The sequence below is a fragment of the Sphaeramia orbicularis genome, chromosome 16, assembly GCF_902148855.1.
Source record: "Sphaeramia orbicularis chromosome 16, fSphaOr1.1, whole genome shotgun sequence".
NCBI lineage: Eukaryota > Metazoa > Chordata > Actinopteri > Kurtiformes > Apogonidae > Sphaeramia > Sphaeramia orbicularis.
In genome coordinates, this window is record NC_043972.1 from 45643472 (window position 1) to 45662359 (window position 18888).

The following is an 18888-nucleotide window of genomic DNA, read 5'->3' on the forward strand; positions in this document are numbered from 1 at the left end:
TATTTAAAATGAAGAAAATTAAGGAGGAAAAACGCAGGCTTCATTTCAAGACGTACAGCTCTGGAAAAAAATAAGAGACCACTATAAAATTATCACTTTCTCTGATTTTACCATTTATAGGTAAGTGTTTGAGTAAAATGAACATTTTTGTTTTATTCTCTAAACTACTGACAGCATTTCTCCCAAATTCCAAATAAAAATATTGTTATTTAGAGCATGTATTTGCAGAACATGACAAATTTCAAAATAAAAAGATGCAGTGTTTTCAGACCTCAGATAATGCAAAGAAAACCAGTTCATATTAATTTGTAAACAACACAATACTAATGTTGTAACTTGGGAAAAGTTCACACATCAATATTTGGTGGAACAACCCTGATTTTCAATGACAGCTTTCACGTGTCTTGTCTCTCCTCCATTGCTGTTGGATGACTTTATGCAGCTCCTGGCACAGAAATTCAAGAAGCTCAGACATGTTCCATGGTTTGTGTCCATCCATCTTCCTCCAGAAGTTTTCAAAGTGGGTTCAGGTCTGGAGATTGGGCTGGCCATGACAGGGTCTGCATCTGGTGGTCCGTCATCCACACCTTTACTGACCTAGCTGAGGCCAGGAGCATTGTCCTGATAGAAAAACCAGTCCTCAGAGTTTGGGAACACTGTCAGAGCAGAAGTCCAGTAGTTTTCAATAGTTATTTTTGGATTCCTGTTACTTTTGTGGTACTAATAGCACTGTTTTTATCTATTGTAAGAAGATAGTGATGGCCCCAGTAGTGGTTTTTATACTTCTCCTTCTTAAATAAGACATGGATCAGGTGTTTATTCAGCAGAATAAGGTGTGATTGTGTTGGAATTCAACACACACAGGAATGGAATGGCTGTCATACATGCACACATGCTGATTTCACAGGAAATTGCAGTGGTGTCTGAATTTTTTCCAGAGCTGTATATACTGTATATTGTCTTATATGATATATTATGTGTGTGAAGGTACAAGCATTTGACATAATAATGATGTATAAAACTAAAAGAGCAGAACACTGAAAACAAAAGTACAGCCAAAATAAAAATAAGTATAGACCTGAAAAAACACCAGTACTAATAGAATGAAAAAACAGCAATCTTATGAAATAATATGTATTTACACTGAATTAAGTATTTGTCCCATCTGCTGTGGGAAACCGTGGAATATTTGTGTTTTGGAGCCCAGTTTAGAATGACAAACACATACATCCTCTACTCATGTTGGAAGTTGTCCAATGACCCCATATTCAGGAGACACGTCTCTTCTGTCTAATGACATGTACGTCGTGTCCTCTTCACTCGGCATCACATTCTGTTTTGATTTCCTGCTGAGAAAAGAATGGAACAAACATGATTATGATCACATTTAAAAGAAACTTTAGTGTTAAAACATGTCCATACAGCTTTGAAACAAAAAAAAACCTTCTTTAGAAACATACCGAAGAGAAATCATGTAGATTGTGTAGAAGACATTCATACTGAGAGATACAACAGCAACAGCCAAAATGACTGGAAAAAGACCTGTTATGAGAAATAAAAGGAGTAAGGGTCATCACTGCCAAAGCTGCTGAGTACATGGTTATTTCACACAGATATGAATAAAGGTATAAGAAATATTTTATTACTTGCACTAAAAACATAGACTATTCAGTTGAACAGTTAGAACAGAAAACTGAATGCCATCATTAAACCAGAGTCTGTAGAATTTCCTCTGGTCACAGCAAGAAGGTTCTGGGTTGGATCTCCATCACCTGTAGGTGTGAATGTGAGTGTCAAACATACAGCCCCAGGGCCAAAACCGTCCCACCACAGGGTCCAATCTGACCCATGGTATGAATTTGCAAAGTGCAAAAATTACACTGACCATATTAACAGTCATCGATGTTGAACTCATTGTAGTTCAGGGGTCACATACAGACCAATGTGATCTCAAGTAAAATACTATCAGAATTAGGGCTGGGAAAAAAAATCGATTCAATTGATCTCAGATCAATCTCATTTTAATTTTGCGTAATCGATTAATAGTGGATGAGAGCGATTTTTCAGAGCAGGACCGGGAGTAGGCGGGACTGCGGGCGGCAATGTGAAGGAACTGGCCATCTGGTGAGTCGCGGAAGCCGGTCATTCTTGGAATAATAACTTGGATCCATACTATCACCTGTGGCTGAGTATGGAGTTAGAGGAAGAGGAAAGTGACAATGTCTGACCGCTACCCCCCACCCCCCCAACTCCCCGACCAACAATCACGGAGTGCACCCCCAACCCCCCACCACAAGTGAGTAGTAGCCTCCAGCCATAAAACAGAATAAAGATGACGAGGTCTGTTCTGAGCCACTGTAAAAACATGGGAATGTTTCTGTGCCGTTCATTATTTCAGAGAACATTCAGCAATTTACTGCTGAAATGTCATATTTATTTCCTTTCTAATATCAATATTGATCCCGGTATTGATGTGTTGCATGACTGCGGTACTCAAATAATCAGGTTACAACTCAAAATTGTACTTTGGTGTCTCTAAATTACTCTGAATCAATCAATTAATACTGAATTGAATCGATATTGAATCAAATCGAATCGTAATTGATCGATTCAGAACCTTATGAATCAAAATCGAATCGATTATAGAAATTGGCCATGACACCCAGCCCTAATCAGAATCACCTATAAATAATGAACACTCCTAATTTCCTTCTTGATTTGATGAAAAATAAGTAAAATTACCTTAAGAAAATATTTACTTTTCACAATTTATCCTTTCTCAATAAAATGTGAATAATCTGAACAACCATTTACAACCTGAAACATAAGTGCAATTTTATAATATTATGCTTGTTACTGAATCTTTAAGTTCAGTTGTACATGGTTATTCAGATAATTCACATTTTCAAAACATCATTTTTGTCACATTACAACAAAGAGAAACATTTGGATTATTATTCATAAGTTATCATGTTATTATTTTAATGGTCCAGTCCACTTGGGATCACATTGGGCTGTATGTGGCCCCTGAACTAAAATGAGTTTGACAGTTCTGCTCCAGAGGGTTCAGCAGTTTGTAAAATGAGTGAATGAATCATATTGGAACTGCAAAAAAAAAACAGCTGTTTGTTGTAAACCTTCCACCCAACATTGTCGCATTATATGTATATATGTAGCCCAGGCTTTAAAGTCATTACATAATTTTTTTATGTAGAATGCATTCTTACATTAATTTGATTCATAATTGTTTGTAGTTTAAAAAACTGTGAAAAAATATCTGTTTAAAATGATATGCACAAATGTAGGAACAATCATTTGTAATCAAATTGGATTTTCTTAATATCCGCTGGAAAAGTGCTAGTGTTTCTTTAAATTTACCTGGCTCCGTTTGATGAGCTTATCAACCGACCAATCACAGCGAGTCTTATTCCACCTTATTCAGCCTTTCCGGTTATGACAACTTTGTGTTTCTCAGATACGGAAGTAATTAACGTCCATTCCCTCGTGCGCCATTCACTGAAACACATGGAATCTGTTCCATCACCATCCGCTTGATAAGAAGTAAAATAACTCTTAAAATATAGTTTTATCAGTTGTGGATGATGTCTAACATCTGTTGATCGGTATATTGTCGTGATAGGGTTTTGTAGAGCAGCGCGAGAGGCCAATGAAAATTCCTATCTTCCGAGATGGAATACCGTTAGCATGTTCTTACCCTGACTCAGCGGTGAGTGGAAAATACTGTTAAAAACCTGTTAAGATCCTGTAAAAGCACTTAATATTTAGGTTGCTTGTTTCAGATAGCGTTAAGAAGTGTCAATAACTGTTGGTAAGATTGAATTATTTGTGGGTTTTATTTTTCTATATTTATGGTAATTAAAAGAGGTGAATGTTTAGTGCATTTTCTCACTGTTTCACCGGTGCAGGGAGAAATAATAAAGCACACTGAGCCGTAATACCTCTGCATTACTGTGAATATTATAGCACTTTATTCAGTTTAACTAAGCTAAAAGAGTATTTTATAGTGTTTTATTTTTATAAAACGATGTTTTGTGAGTTATTAATGTAACATTCTCTGAACATGTGTATGATTACAAGAAGCATTTTGCTAACAAGTAGCATTTTGAATGTATTAATTTAACAACTGTGATGTATATTTGAACTGATTATATTTGATTGTTGTGCAACTAAACTTTTCCAGAACATGATTTAAACTAATTAGTGCAAAGCTGAATGTATTTGATTAGTGAAAATTCATGGGACGTTAGATATTAGAACAGAATCTATATGGACAATGTATGAGTTTAACAAGCTCATCGGATTTCATTTGGCCTGCTATGCCACGTCGCACCATCTATGTGAGCACGTCCTGCAAGGAGTGTATGAAGTTTCAGCGTTCCAGATTCATCAGAAGATTCCCAGTGTGAACTGGGTGGCGAGCCTCATCGAACCATTGATACTGAGTTTCAGCAACTGATCAGGATCCTTCGGACTGTGTGGTAGGACAAAACCAAACACCGACACTGGTCGGAAAAAAAGGGCCCAAACACAAGGATTAATAACTTTGGGAAGTCAAAGAGGGTTTTATTTTTCCGGCTTTATTTATTTTAGTTTGTTATTGTCTATACGATGTTTATTCTTCCAAAATGGTGTGAAGTTAAATTGTGACTTCAAATTATAATACAAGTGGTCATGAGAAAAACACAAACCAATAGTGTCTGTGTCAGTGATGTTCAAATTCCTGGCTCTTAAAAACTTCGTACCTTCTGATACTGGTCCGATTATTATTATTGATCATTATCTACCTGTGCTCTATTACTGGGTTACATATAGAAGGCCAAAGTGGAAATATTAGACTTCAACTAAAGGTGAAGGTTCAGTTCAAACATGGCTCAAACCAGAGGCGATTTCTCAAGGACTGCAAAGGAAGCTCAGCTTCCCCTAAAATTACGAAAATTAAATGGTCAAATATGTTCGGTTGTGTTGACATTTCATTGACTATAAATGTGTTAGAACACGTTAATCTCACAGACGAGTTCATTCAGAATCAGCTTTATCACAAATCAAGGGACTTGATGTTGTTCACTTCTCATATATTCATACATACATACACTCATACATTGCGCCTTTTTCTCATACAATCTATGATCAGTGCATTTTCCCAGTAGACGCTCGGCGTCCATGCACTTCAATGGGACTGAGTGGAACAGTTTTTTTCATTGCCTCAAAACTGGACGATAATTAGGATAAATGCCATGATGTTGTCCCGTCCCCGGATGCTCAGCGTCTCTGGGGGTGAATGGAGCTGTGGGCGGAGCTCGGCTGGGCTGGACGCTGGGCTTTCACATGCTGATTGGAGGATCAGTCGAAAGGCTAAATCCCGTTTGATTGACAGCTATTTTGAGATCTACTCCTTCACCTGACAGTTCAGTTTAATACCGTCACACATTCTGCTTGTGACATTGAGAGAGAAACCACTACGAAATTACTTGTTCATTTCTTGCACTGTAAATAAAACACACTCATTGTACTTCCTTGTTTCAATTTAACATAATTTCAACATTTTCTTGTTTCAGTTACATAATTAAATCATTTCTTGTTTGAGTTTAATATCATTTTGTAGATAGTTAAATCAATCATACTGTTGGCTAGGTCGGAATGAACTAGCTATCAAGTCCCTGGAAAAGACGCCTACTTGGTACGATAACGTCACTGACCATTTTCTTAAAAAGGAACGGAAAAAGGAAAGGCTGAATTTATATTTAAATAACTTGACTTTTTTTTTTTTGATGTAAGCCGACAATGAGCTTCCCCTCTCTGAAAGACGAGCAGCTGCCACTGGCTCAAAGGGAACCAGAACCCTAAACAGGTCGACCATGATCTGGTGGATGGAACAATTCACTACCAGATGTAGAAAGGGCAGTGTTAGATTCAGCAAAGCTGGTGGACCTCCTTTCGAATGATTCTGTAGCATATTCACTGTGTTGAATACTGACCTTGACCAAACCTTGAATAGGTTTGTTGCTCAAAAGAGTTGACATTGAGCTGGCGAACGGTGGAACCCACAGAGTTGCTGCTGTGGCAGAACAGAGTGGACAGATCCAACTCCTGTGGGAGGTTTACGGTGATGGTGCTCCTTAGACCTGTGCCGTTCAGAGACTCACTGCTGATGTCTACCTTGTCCGAGTGAGTCACAGATAGTCCGTCCAAATACCACTGTAATCTGGGAGAAGGGTTTCCCACAGTGGAACAGGAACAGCTGACTGTGGCTGCAGCTTTGGTGCAGTTGGACGAGGACAGGATCTGTGGAGCAACTGTGATGACAGAGTGTTTCATCAGGTTTAAAAAAATGCCAAGACACACTCAGGTGAACTCTGTCATGATGGAACACAAAAAGTCTATTGTGAGGGGTTTATTGTGGTAATATTTATATAAAGTTGAACTATCAGCAAGTCTCCCAAATGAATAATAACAGTGAGTGGTGTACTAATAATCTACTGCATCCTTCATTCCTACATTGTCTATTATCTCTATTGGAGGCTGCTTTATAATGATTGACATACGTTGCATTAGAAATCACCCAGTCATATTACAAAAATCCAACATGACTTCTAGTATGTATCTGAGTAGGATGACTTGTTATGTAGTCATCTGCCACAGGTCAATGTCCAGTTGAGTCTTGTTAGTTAAACTGCTCCAGCCACTTACCACTTTATTACATATTGCACATATTGTATATGTCACTTTAAATCAGTCATCTCTATACAACCTTCATTGTCTATTGTCTCCTCAACCCCCTGCTGTTTATTGTTATATTCTATGTCTATAGATATATTGTGAATAGTTATATTCTATTGTATTTATTGATACTTTTTAATATTTTTTTCTACTATGGTCACTTTGCACCATGAGGCCTTAGAGTCTTGTAATTTCAGTTTCCTGTATGTGATGTACATATGGCAAAAACTGACCATAAAGTGGACTTTGACTGAATCACATTCAGTTTGGTCCCTACAACCAGCATAAACAAAAGAATCAGTGCAAAAGTGGTATTCTAAGCACCAGTCCAACACCACTGATGCATAGACCCTTAATAAAATATCATCTACAGTTATTATGGGACACTTTGCTGCATTAAATCCAACCAGATGAAGAGGATATAAAAATGTGATACATACATTGAACATCTATGTTTGTCTTGTTGGACCATCCAGTTCCCAGATCGTTTTCAGCGTGACAGAGGAAAGCGCCAGTGTTTCTTGATGCAGTAATGGTTAAATCAGGTCCGGTGTGGATTAGAGTCTCATGTTGTGGATCAGCTCTGTACCATGTGTAGTTCTGTACTGCTGGGTTGGCATCACTACTGCATTTCAGAACCACATTAGTGCCCTCTTGAACTGGACCAGATGGACTGACCAAGACTGTGGTGTCTTTGGGTACATCTGAAAAATTAATCAATAATGAATTATAGGTTTTATATTTCTATCTGACATAGAACAAATAACATTGTTACAGGTTCTGATATTCTCTTGAAATCCAGCAAACAAACATTAGGGATTTTCACATTTAACTTGGAATTATTCCAGTGAATATGATCCTCTGTAAAAATACACTGATAAAAGACTGTCACCTAAATATTAACCCAATCAAATTTTATTTATATTTATTTATATGCTAAGTCACAACAAAAGTTATCTCATGACACTTTGAATTTAGAAGTGGTCAAGACCAGACTCCAATTCACAGACACAGAATCAGAATCCTCCAGGAGCAAATGTTTGGTGACAGTGTTGAGGAAAAACATCTTTTCAACAGGTAGAAACCTGGAGCAGACCCCAACTGTGGAGGATGGACGTCTGCCTTGACCAGTTGGGGTTAAAGAGGCAGACTGAACATGTGAAGGACAGGAAAATATCCATCAGCAATATCACGCTGTCCATATGACATGACATGATTTATTAAACACATGTTGAGCCACAAACATTTAACTGAACAATGTCAAAATGATCAGAAACAAAACACTGGAAAAAATGTTTACTGATCTGAAAAAAATTATGTGTTTTTGGGACACCACGCAAAGCACAGAAAAAAAGAAAAAACTACATTTGCAAGTAACTATTAATTGGCCCAAGGACCATCCCACTGTTGTTTTCCTTTGTGCTCTACATTAAGATAATTGATAATCATTGATTACAAATTTTTTGAATTCTTATCTTCTATTAAAAACTGACCTTTGCATTTCCTTTTGTTTAGTCTCCACAAATAATTAGTCAGAAAAATTATATAGAAAAATTTGTACAAACTCAGGTGTTCCCACACATTGCTGATTGGACTCTTCCTAAAACTGCAATTGCAGTTATTTTGGGTAAAGCATCATTAAGCAAATTCTAGTAGATGAACATACAGATTTGGAAACATGTGATACATACATTGAACATCTATGTTTGTCTTGTTGGACCGTCCAGTTCCAAGATCACTTTGAGCCTGACAGAGGAAAGCACCAGTGTTTCTTGATGCAGTAATGGTTAAATCAGGTCCGGTGTGGATTAGAGTCTCATGTTGTGGATCAGCTCTGTACCATGTGTAGATCTGTACTGCTGGGTTGGCATCACTACTGCATTTCAGAACCACATTAGTGCCCTCTTGAGCTGGACCAGATGGACTGACCAAGACTTTGGTGTCTTTGGGTACATCTGAAAAATGACTTAATAATGAATTATAGGTTTTATATTTCTATCTGACATAGAACAAATAACATTGTTACAGGTTCTGATATTCTCTTGAAATCCAGCAAACAAACATTAGGGATTTTCACATTTAACTAGGAATTATTCCAGTGAATATGATCCTGTAAAGATACACTGATAAAAGACTGTCACCTAAATATTATTCCAATCAAATTTTCTTTATGTTCATATTAATTTATACACTAAGTCATAACAAAAGTCATCTCATGACACTTTTAATTTAGAAGTGGTCAAGACCAGACTCCAGTTCCCAGACACAGAATCAGAATCCTCCAGGAGCAAATGTTTGGTGACAGTGTTGAGGAAAAACATCTTTTCAACAGGTAGAAACCTGGAGCAGACCCCGACTGTGGAGGATGGACGTCTGCCTTGACCAGTTGGGGTTAAAGAGGCAGACTGAACATGTGAAGGACAGGAAAATGTCCAACAATATCACGCTGTCCATATGACATGACATGATTTCAAGCCCGGATTAACCATATGGGCAACTGGGCAATTGCCCAGGGGCCCGCGATGTCTGAAGGGCCCTGGGTAGCTCGGGCATAACGAAAATATCTGGTTATCTTTTGCTTATAAATGAAACTGTCCGCTGTCCGGAGCTATTGCACTGCACAGAAACCCTGCTCCTGCTGTCTGTGACCGTGAGCTGAGACCCTCTCCTCATTGGTCAGTCCAAAAAGCAAATCAGCTGTGACGCAAATCAACGTGCGTGCACTGAGCGGGATGTGAGATGTCAAGAACTATGCGACATACGTACGCGAATCAAAACGATGTTTACATTGCACTTACTTTAACTCTCTTGTTGAATTCTGAGGTGACAAGTGGATTTCTGTTTAACTCTTTCTTCGCCAATGACGAGATTTTCAATCCGTGTTTTCACTGTTATGCTATAGTTGGAGGTGTTGCGGATCATGTGAAATACTTTCCTTAGTCCAAAAACAAACAGTTAAGCAGTTTTTTCGGAAAAATGAAGGACCGGGTTAAACGCTTTTGCACTGGAGTCTCCGTATCCCATGGCAACACATCCAGCGGCAGTCACTGAATGAGGAAGTGCAGACTGTGCAGGAACCGCGCGCAGTTTCAAAAGCCTTAAAGATGATTATGGAGACAGAGTCTGACAGTTCAATATGTGATGGAGCTAAAGAAGAACCATTTAGAGACAGAAACGGAGAAATAGAAGGTGAGGGAGACGGACACGGAACACGGGAAACACGGAGCGGCTCAGGTCCGACACGGAGATGGGGGGGGGGGGGGGGGGGCACGGAGCGACACGGAGAAAATGACAGACAGGAGGAAGAGAAAAGAGACATTTCTAGGGGACATTCAAGGAGAAGACAGACAACCAGACGTGGGACAAGACAAAGGACAGCTAGTGTTCATCTGTTAGAGTGAGTTCAGATTCAGACTGAGGACACAGAACAGATTCAGCTGTAGAATGTCAGCAGGGACACAGGTAAGACACTGTTGGATTTAGCTTTTGTATGAAATAAATAAATAAATACATATATTCATATACATCCAAAGATAAATAACTACATGTCCATATAATTATTTACAGATCAAACACAGCAGGTGGTCCAACAGGAGGATGTGGTGCAGCCAAAGAAAGGCCAGAAATCTGCAGTATTTAGTGAATTTGTTTCTTTTTTTCTTGAAAATGAGGAATATTGAAGTGTTTATATCAAAAAGCTAAACTAATATGTTGTTACTTATAACTGATGTATGTCAAAGTGTAAAGTTTAGAAGGAACCTGGTGCTTTAGAAGATGTTTGGTCTAAAGTTTGGTGTGGATTCCACTAACATTTTGCGGAATGATGGAATATCTTAGAGCTGTTTGTTATTATTATTGTTGTTATAATTATTTTATTTTGTGATTTTGAATACAGTGTTATGGTTGGTAAAGAAGAAAGAGTCAAAAATGTAAATAGGAAATCAGTTTTATCTTGAAAATCAATGTCTTTGAAAAAATTCAATTTTCTCAGTTTTTTGCTCTAAATTCATTTTTTTCCTGAAAATGACCAATATTCAAATATTCATATCTCACGAACGAATGAAGATAGAATAAAATCGTTTTTTGTTTTTAAAAGTTGAAGTTCTGTTCTTTCTTTTGATGTATTCAGTGTTCACATACTCCTAACACAACATTTTCAGTGAGCCTCCAAAGATTAGTGAAAATGACCAAAAAGGCTGGCGCTGGCTACCAACTCACTGGAAAATGCTCTGGCGGGGAAAGAGTTAAAATTCATATCTGAGTCTATCAGATTATGTTTGTGTTTTGTCTGTGGGCTTTTTCTGACGATTCAATACATTTGTGTTGGCAAAAAGTGTTCTTAAATATATACTGGATACTTTGGAAATGGTTTCTTATTTATTTTTTGTGAAAATGGAGGACACTTCCCTCTCTTTCTAATGTAGTGGATCAATTTTAGATTATACTGATGCTAATGTGTTTTGTTTTCATATCATCATATGCAAGTGAGTGGCCTTGACAAGAGGCTATAGTGGTGCACTTGTAGTTCTACGAGCATTTACACATTTGTACATCAAAATGCATTTGATGATAGTTAGATATTGAAGTATGGGGTATATTTACATATATTCCTGGAACTTATTCTGTATTTTGCCAGATTATAGGGATCCTGGGGTTGTGATGATGGGGCCCTTGAATATTGTTGCCCAGGGTACAATGAAGTGTTAATCTGGCCCTGCATGATTTATTAAACACATGTTGAGCCACAAACATTTTACTGAACAATGTCAAAATGATCAGAAACAAAACACCGAACAAGATAAAGATGTTTACTGATATGAAAAGAAAAAAAAAGGATAATGTGTTTTTGGGACACCACACAAAGCACAGAAAAAAAGAAAAACTACATTTGCAAGTAACAATTAATGGACCCAAGGACCCTCACACTGTTTTTTTCCGTTGTGCTCTACATTCATATAGTTGATAATCATTGATTCCAAGATTTTTGAATTCTTATCTTCTATTAAAAACTGACCTTTGCATTTCCTTTTATTTAGTTATTTAGTTGTTCCATTAAACATGGAAGAACCAGGAAGTACGACCATATTAGTCCTGTGCTCAGATCTCTGCACTGGCTTCCTGTGGCTCAGAGAATAGACTTTAAAACAGCTCTGCTCGTTTATAAGTCTCTCCGTGGTCTAGCACCAAAGTACATCTGTGACATGTTGGTCCCATATGAACCATCTTGGACCCTGAGAACCTCAGGGACTGGTCTTTTGCTGGTGCCCAGAGTCAGGACTAAACACGGTGAAGCTGCGTTTCAGTTCTGTGCAGCTAAACTCTGGAACAGTCTTCCTGATGATGTGAGACAGGCCTCGACTCTGACAATGTGTAAGTCCAGGCTGAAAACAGCTCTGTTCAGCTGTGTAGAGAACAACTGAAAGGGTTCTATCTGCACCAAGGGAGTAGGTTTGATTCTGACATTGGTGGCGACACAAAAGTGCTCCAAGGCAGCGCTCCTGAAAGTTGATGTTTGTTTGCATTTACGATCATAATTTCACGTCATGTAGAGCTGATCAAACAAGCAAACAGCAATTATAGTCAATCAGCTGTAGCCATTTTGGCACCCTAGGCAAGATATGAATTTGGTGCCCCCCCTTCAAAAACACACATGCACACAAACACACACACACACATATGGGGGGGTGGCGGCATGAGGAGGAGATGCACAGAGCAGCCAGCAGTAAACCACATAGAAACATATATCAAACAGCCAACTAGCAGTAAACCACATAAAAACATAAATAAATAAGATTGAAACATATATAAACCACACAGAAACATTTATAAACCAGCCAAATAGCAGTAAACCAGATAGAAACATATATAAACTACATAGAAACATTTATAAACTAGTTCAGCATCAGTAAACCACACACCTTAGTAGATATCTCATATCTTAATTCAGTTCAGCTAGCTGTTGCTAGTAACATCAAACATTTTTTAACATTATAAAAGGTTTCATATCTCTATAATTGAATTATTTTTCTGCCTCCTCTTCTCTCCTCTTCTAAACTGTGCAGTTAAGGCCTTGGAAGGCCTTTTCGTGGTGATAAACTCTCCATCCCTTATACCTGTATGCTAGCTCTACACCTGTCTGACTGTCATTCAGCTCTGTCTCTATCACTCACACACAGTGAGCACCGGTCTGGGAGAGCTCACCTGAGAAATTAAAGGGGGTTGTTGTGTTTTTTTTTTCCTCTCATTTCTTTATTTTTAAGACAATTAATGAGAAATTATCATGTTATCAGTTACCAGCCTATGTGAACCGGTCCAGCACGCACAGACATGCATAAGCACGTGCATGCAGACAAACAGACACATGTACAAATGTACATGTAAATGACACCTCTGATATTCAAATCCGTCTAGTTGACGTGACCCAGGCAGAACAAATACATACATGTTGACAACTTACGCAAAGCGGTTGGAGATATGAACTGCCTCCTTTCCGGTTCAACTTATTTTTTTCCTATCCTGTCCAACTAGCGGTAACTGTAGCTTTTACAAGTAGATGCAGTAACAGCGGGGACGGCCAATCACATGTACGATAGCAAAACCACAGAGCCAATCGGAGAGTGATAATTAGGTTAGAGGCGGGACTTCTAGCAGAGACCGACTATTTACCCTTTCTGTGCCATAATCATTGACTAAACACTACGGACAGAGGTTGTATTGGTAGGGACAACACAGTAGTGGCTGGATATTGGTAGGGACGTGTCCCTAGCCTCCCTATGCAATTCTACGCCCCTGATCTGCACTCTTCTCTTTTACTTTGTTTTAATTATTATTACCTCCGCCAAGGAGGTTATGTTTTTGCCAGGGTTTGTTTGTTTGTTTGTCTGTCCGTTAGTGTGCAACATAACTCAAAAAGTTATGGACAGATTTGGATGAAATTTTCAGGGTTTGTTGGAAATGGGATAAGGAAGAAATGATTAAATTTTGGTAGTGATTGGGGGTGGGGGGGGCCCACTGGGGGGGCCACTGATCAGCCTTGGCGGAGGTCTGCGCTCTCCGAGGGCTTCTAGTTGATTATGTTTTAATTGCTATTGTGTGTTTTTGATCTGTCACTTTTCCATTTTTGTAAACCACTGTGAATTGCCCTGCATATGAATTGTGCTACACAAATAAATCTGCCTTGCCTAGTCTCCACAAAAAATTTGAAAAATTATAAAGATGGTGAATAGGAAAAATTTGTGCAAAATCTAGTGTTCCCACACATTGCTGATTGGACTCTTCCTAAAACTGCAATTGCAGTTATTTTGGGTAAAGCTTTATTAAGCAAATTCTAGTAGATGAACACACAAATTTAGAAACATGTGATACATACATTGAACATCTATGTTTGTCTTGTTGGACCGTCCAGTTCCCAGATCGTTTTCAGCCTGACAGAGGAAAGCACCAGTGTTTCTTGATGCAGTAATGGTTAAATCAGGTCCGGTGTGGATTAGAGTCTCATGTTGTGGATCAGCTCTGTACCATGTGTAGATCTGTACTGCTGGGTTGGCATCACTACTGCATTTCAGAACCACATTAGTGCCCTCTTGAACTGGACCAGATGGACTGACCGAGACTTTGGTGTCTTCGGGTCGGTCTAAAAGAAACGAGAAAAACATTATTTGCCTTGTTTTTAAGTTTCACAGTCTATTGATATCAGTAAAACAACACAAATCTGGGTTAATTAGCCTCCTGATGTTTGAATCTGAATAACGTTTCCCTCAGTGTAGTTAGCAGTGGTGGCTGGTCCATAGGGGGCGCTGTGACACTGTGATGCTGTGACTACTACTTCAGATTACATGGAGAAGAAGGCCTATTCTAACATAAGGCTAAACATGAAATTTATAACAAAGAAATGTATCTGAAATAAAAAATAAAAAAAACTGCATGAATTGTTAAAGTATGACTACGTTCACTTCATGATTGTGGGGAAACCTGGTTGTGTTTTGGAGTCTTAAAACAGATGTCCTGAGTCTGCGCTGCTATTGGAAGATTAAAGAATGAGCTATGAAATCAGAACTGCTTTTATTTCCATGTTTTTATGTGATTGCATTCACAGAAAAACAAGTATTAGTTCTACGACTCCAGAATGGACGTAAAGCAGACATTCAACCTGTTCCAAATTTCACAGATAACTGAATTTAGTTCAGTTCAGGCTGTTACAGCTAGGATTAGAGGCTTTGATTCATTTTAGTCTTTCAAATTTAACAGTCTGAAATCAAAATAATTTCAGTTCTAATCAGTTTTCATTTATACAACAACTGTTTCTGGATCAGGAGTTTATGGAAAAGGAATAACACAAGGAAAATAAACACTCCAACCTGAATAGGACATTTTCATAATGTACTCAGGCAGCGCCACATGGGTCACCTTCAGTAAACTGTATTTACAACGCAGGAGGAACTGAACAGTAAACATGGGACCATTCTGTAAAATATATTTCATATTCACTCATATCTCATAGATGTATTAACTTCTGCTTAGAATAGAACCACCTCTGGTTAAGAGTGTGGTGTCACTGTTTATGACAGTCTGAGCCTCAAACTGCACACAATGATGAGTCAGACATTTCACACAATTGATAAACAGTGAAATTTGACACAGAACATGAGAGCACATTTTAAAGTTTGAAGTTTTGGTTGTTGTTTTTTTTCAAAGGGACAGTGTATGTTAATAAGCACAATGTGAAACAAAATTACAGCTGAGGCTAATTTCCTTCTTTATTTTGTATTTTACTGTGTATTACTGTGTTATGCAGGTAAATCACTAGTGAGAGAAATGATAACAGCCATCGATTATGAAGTACGTTAAAAAGCTGAGATCCAATCCAGCTTTATTTATAAATAATAATAATAATAATGATAATAATAATAATAATAATAATAATAATAATAATAATACATAACATTAATAAAAACATTAAGAAACAATAAAATCAAATCAATGTGTTATGAGATAATTGAAAGTGAGCATTTCCAAACAAATTAACCAAAAGGTCATTTAAACTGTAATATTAATAAAGGATGAAATTAAAATTCACTTACATTTAACATGAGCTGATAGTCTTTGGCTAACAGACGACACATTCCTGTTGTCTTCTCTCCTGTAGACAGCAGTGCAGGAGAACCTCTGTCCGTGGTGGAGGTGAGAGGCAGTAAAATTCAGAACAGACTTTATGACTTTAGTTTTGTCCTGATTGTCCATCAGTGTCTCCTGACTGGTTCCCAGACTGGGGGTCCACGTCACAGTCGGACGAAGAGATGGACAGGGAGCTGGAGCAGAGCACTGCAGACTCACTGAGGCCCCCTCCTCCACCTCCAGTTCAGACGGAGACAGAGTCGGTTTAGGAGGATCAGCTGGTGGGAAATCACATATAGACCAGTCACCAACCAAACACTACTTTAAATATATAATATGTCCAAAATAAATGAACAAAACTACAAAGATAAATGGAACACAAATGTTTTAGAAACTGAATTAAAAACATACCTTTGACATTAATATTCACACTTGAATAAAAAGTATATTTCAGTGCATTGTTGCATTGTACTCTGAAAAAATATGAACCACCATCTGCAATTTGTATATTATTCATAGTTGAGGTGCAGATTTTGTTTTTTAAGTCTCCTGTTGTTGCTTTTATGATAAATCTTGATGTGACATCTTGTGCAGAACTCCAATTGTTTCCTTTTCTCCATATTGCTACACATGTATCATTTAAGTATTTTTCATATTTGTCTTGTATTTCAAAGGAACAGGGTATGGTCACACAGGATCCAGCTACAGCCTCTATTGTCTCTGGCAAAAAGATCTGAAAGTCTGCACTTAAGACACCTGAAACACAAAACAGTGAAAAGACAATTACAAACTGCAAAATGTAAGTCTTGGATCTAAAGCATCACTCAACAGATCTAAAAAAAAATCATTCAACAATATTTTTGGACATATCTTTTAATTTCATGAATATCCTTAAACTCCGAATGCAAAACTCAAACATCTGGGGGTACCTTAGTTTACGGTTCTGCTTGATCTCTTCTATACTCTTCTATAGTTTCAGATGTGAAGCTGGACCTGAACTTACCATGCAGCAGACAGATAGTGAGGAGGATATTCAGAGCTCCAGCCATCTGTTTGACTAAAAAAGAAAAAATAGGCCGATGATTCTAAACAAAACCCTCTGCATATTTGTCATATCTTAACCTTAAACACCCACTAAAACACTGATCACTGTAAAAACTTTTTTCTTCGTGGACTCTTCAATTTTATTTCAGTCTTTTTTTTCTATGTTAACATAAAACAGGAAGTGATAAATATAAAAGAAACTGACTGGAAGAGTTTGGTGAATTAAAGTTAAAAATTATGTAACTTTACTTCCACCAAAATACATTTAATCTAAATATAGATAAAGAAAAGAACCAAGTGGAAAAGTTTTGTGTCAGGACTTACATTTTCATAAGGTCTGTAGAGAAGTCAAGTTCCTCAGGAGAGTGAAGTGAGTCTCTTAAAAACCTGCAATAATTATCAGCAAAATGAAGAAGTCTTTGTTCAACATATACAAAAATGACACATACTTGTTCCCATAAACGGCTGTGAACTGAACTGTCATATTCTTGGTGGAGTTTCTCACCTTTATCTCAATGATACGTTGTACATTTGTGAAAACAGCAGCGGAAATGTTTATAACTACTGCAACTGTTTTCAACTGATGTGTATTTATGTGAGCCGTCATCCATCCATCCATCCATCCATCCATCCATTCACCCACCCACTTTCTGAGGTAGGGTTGATGTTGTTGTTGTTGTTTTGGACAAATCAGTACAGAGACAAGATTAGATTTGTTCAAAAGTAAGTTTTTTATTTATACAAAAATGCAAAAATAATACAGAGCCAACATGTAATAACTCAACCTATAAACACAATGTAACTGCACAAAAGAACTGCAGCCAAACAAGAAGGAATGAACAGAACAAACTGACCTACCACAATGACACAAGAGGGAACATACATTGTGGTTGACCAAACCGAAGAACACAGAAGAGCTGAAGCAAGATGGACGCTGATTCAAACTGAATAGAAAGTAAACCTAACTAAACCTAAATGGCCCAAATGTGTCAAAGCCCATGGTTCTTCATTCCTCAGCTCCATCTTCAGCTGAACCAGGAACAGACTTCCCACTAACCATGTCCAGTACGTCCAAAACAAAGAAACTAAAGGTTAATATAATGAATGATTCACAAAGAAATACAACAAATAATGCATGTAATGCATGTTTGGATGAAATATGCATTAGAGCCCACAGTCATGCACTCCAAGAACACACACAACTGGAGAGAAAAGAGAACATTTGTGACCACAAGGGGGAGTAATGAGTCACTGCTGGAGTCTGATTCATGAGGAAAACTGACACCATGAGGCCTGTGACCAAAGCATCAAAAAGTGACGAGATGGGATGAAAACCACTGAAGAAAGAACTTTTACAGTCAAAGAAAGTGACAAATGATCAAAGCTAGAGGCACTGTTGTTGTTTTCTCCACTGGACACAGCTGTAGATGAAAACAACAGACTTTGATGAAATCACAGCGTTACACGAGTGAGTTTGGTCATGACTATTATAAATGTATAAAGTTATTATGGGATGTTTTTATCTTTGCTAAGTTGGTCATTTGTTGATTCTAAACTGTGACAGTTCTGACCTTCTTTGAACGATTCAAAACTCATGTTTATTTTATTACCCCCCCCCCTGAGGTGGACTGGAGGTCCATCCACAAGTGGATGTCCGTCAGTCCTGGTCTCATCTACAGCCTGTCCGTCCATGGGAGTGGAGCTCTCCTTCACTGTGGTTCTCCCTCAGGTTTCTCTTTTCCCACTGGGTTTTTGGAGTTTTTCTTGCCGAGAAGGAGGGTCTAAGGACGGGGGATGCCGGGGACATGAACCCATTTCCTTCATCTACTGTTTATTTGGCTGTTGTTTATTTTCATATTCAACTAATTCTGTAAAAGCCCTGTGAGGAAACCTTTTTACCTCCGCCAGGAGGTGTTGTGATCACTTTGCTTTGTGTGTTTGTTTGTTTGTTTGTTTGTTTGTTTGTTTGTTTGTTAGCAACTTTACGGGAAA

At 38.0% G+C, this 18888-nt stretch overlaps 1 protein-coding gene across 5 annotated transcripts; it reads right to left on the reverse strand.

The window, feature by feature from the left end:
- Positions 1-842: 842 nt before the first annotated feature.
- Positions 843-17254, reverse strand: LOC115435895 (myelin-associated glycoprotein-like). Of its 5 annotated transcripts, none has more exons than XM_030158513.1 (10): positions 17221-17254; positions 16856-16909; positions 16264-16608; positions 15819-16130; positions 14108-14371; positions 8430-8693; positions 7179-7442; positions 5997-6314; positions 1461-1542; positions 843-1346 (listed from the first exon to the last, which is right to left on the reverse strand). In XM_030158513.1, the coding sequence occupies exons 2-10, from the start codon at positions 16899-16901 to the stop codon at positions 1238-1240; spliced, it is 2004 nt and encodes a 667-aa protein (XP_030014373.1). In that variant the 5' UTR covers positions 16902-16909; positions 17221-17254; the 3' UTR covers positions 843-1237. The 5 variants fall into 5 exon arrangements, with proteins under 5 accessions (XP_030014373.1, XP_030014372.1, XP_030014374.1 ...); XM_030158512.1 differs by having other exon boundaries at positions 843-1349; XM_030158514.1 differs by lacking the exon at positions 8430-8693 and having other exon boundaries at positions 843-1349.
- Positions 17255-18888: the final 1634 nt, after the last annotated feature.

Bases quoted from the DNA above. Each gene is read 5' to 3' on its own strand.
- LOC115435895 (XM_030158512.1), bottom strand. From the start codon at position 16,901: ATGGCTGGAGCTCTGAATATCCTCCTCACTATCTGTCTGCTGCATG. The intron at 16,609-16,855 runs GTAAGTTCAGGT...TTTGTGTTTCAG, and splicing joins CACTATCTGTCTGCTGCATG to GTGTCTTAAGTGCAGACTTT. The intron at 8,694-14,107 runs GTATGTATCACA...GTCATTTTTCAG, and splicing joins GACAAACATAGATGTTCAAT to ATGTACCCAAAGACACCAAA.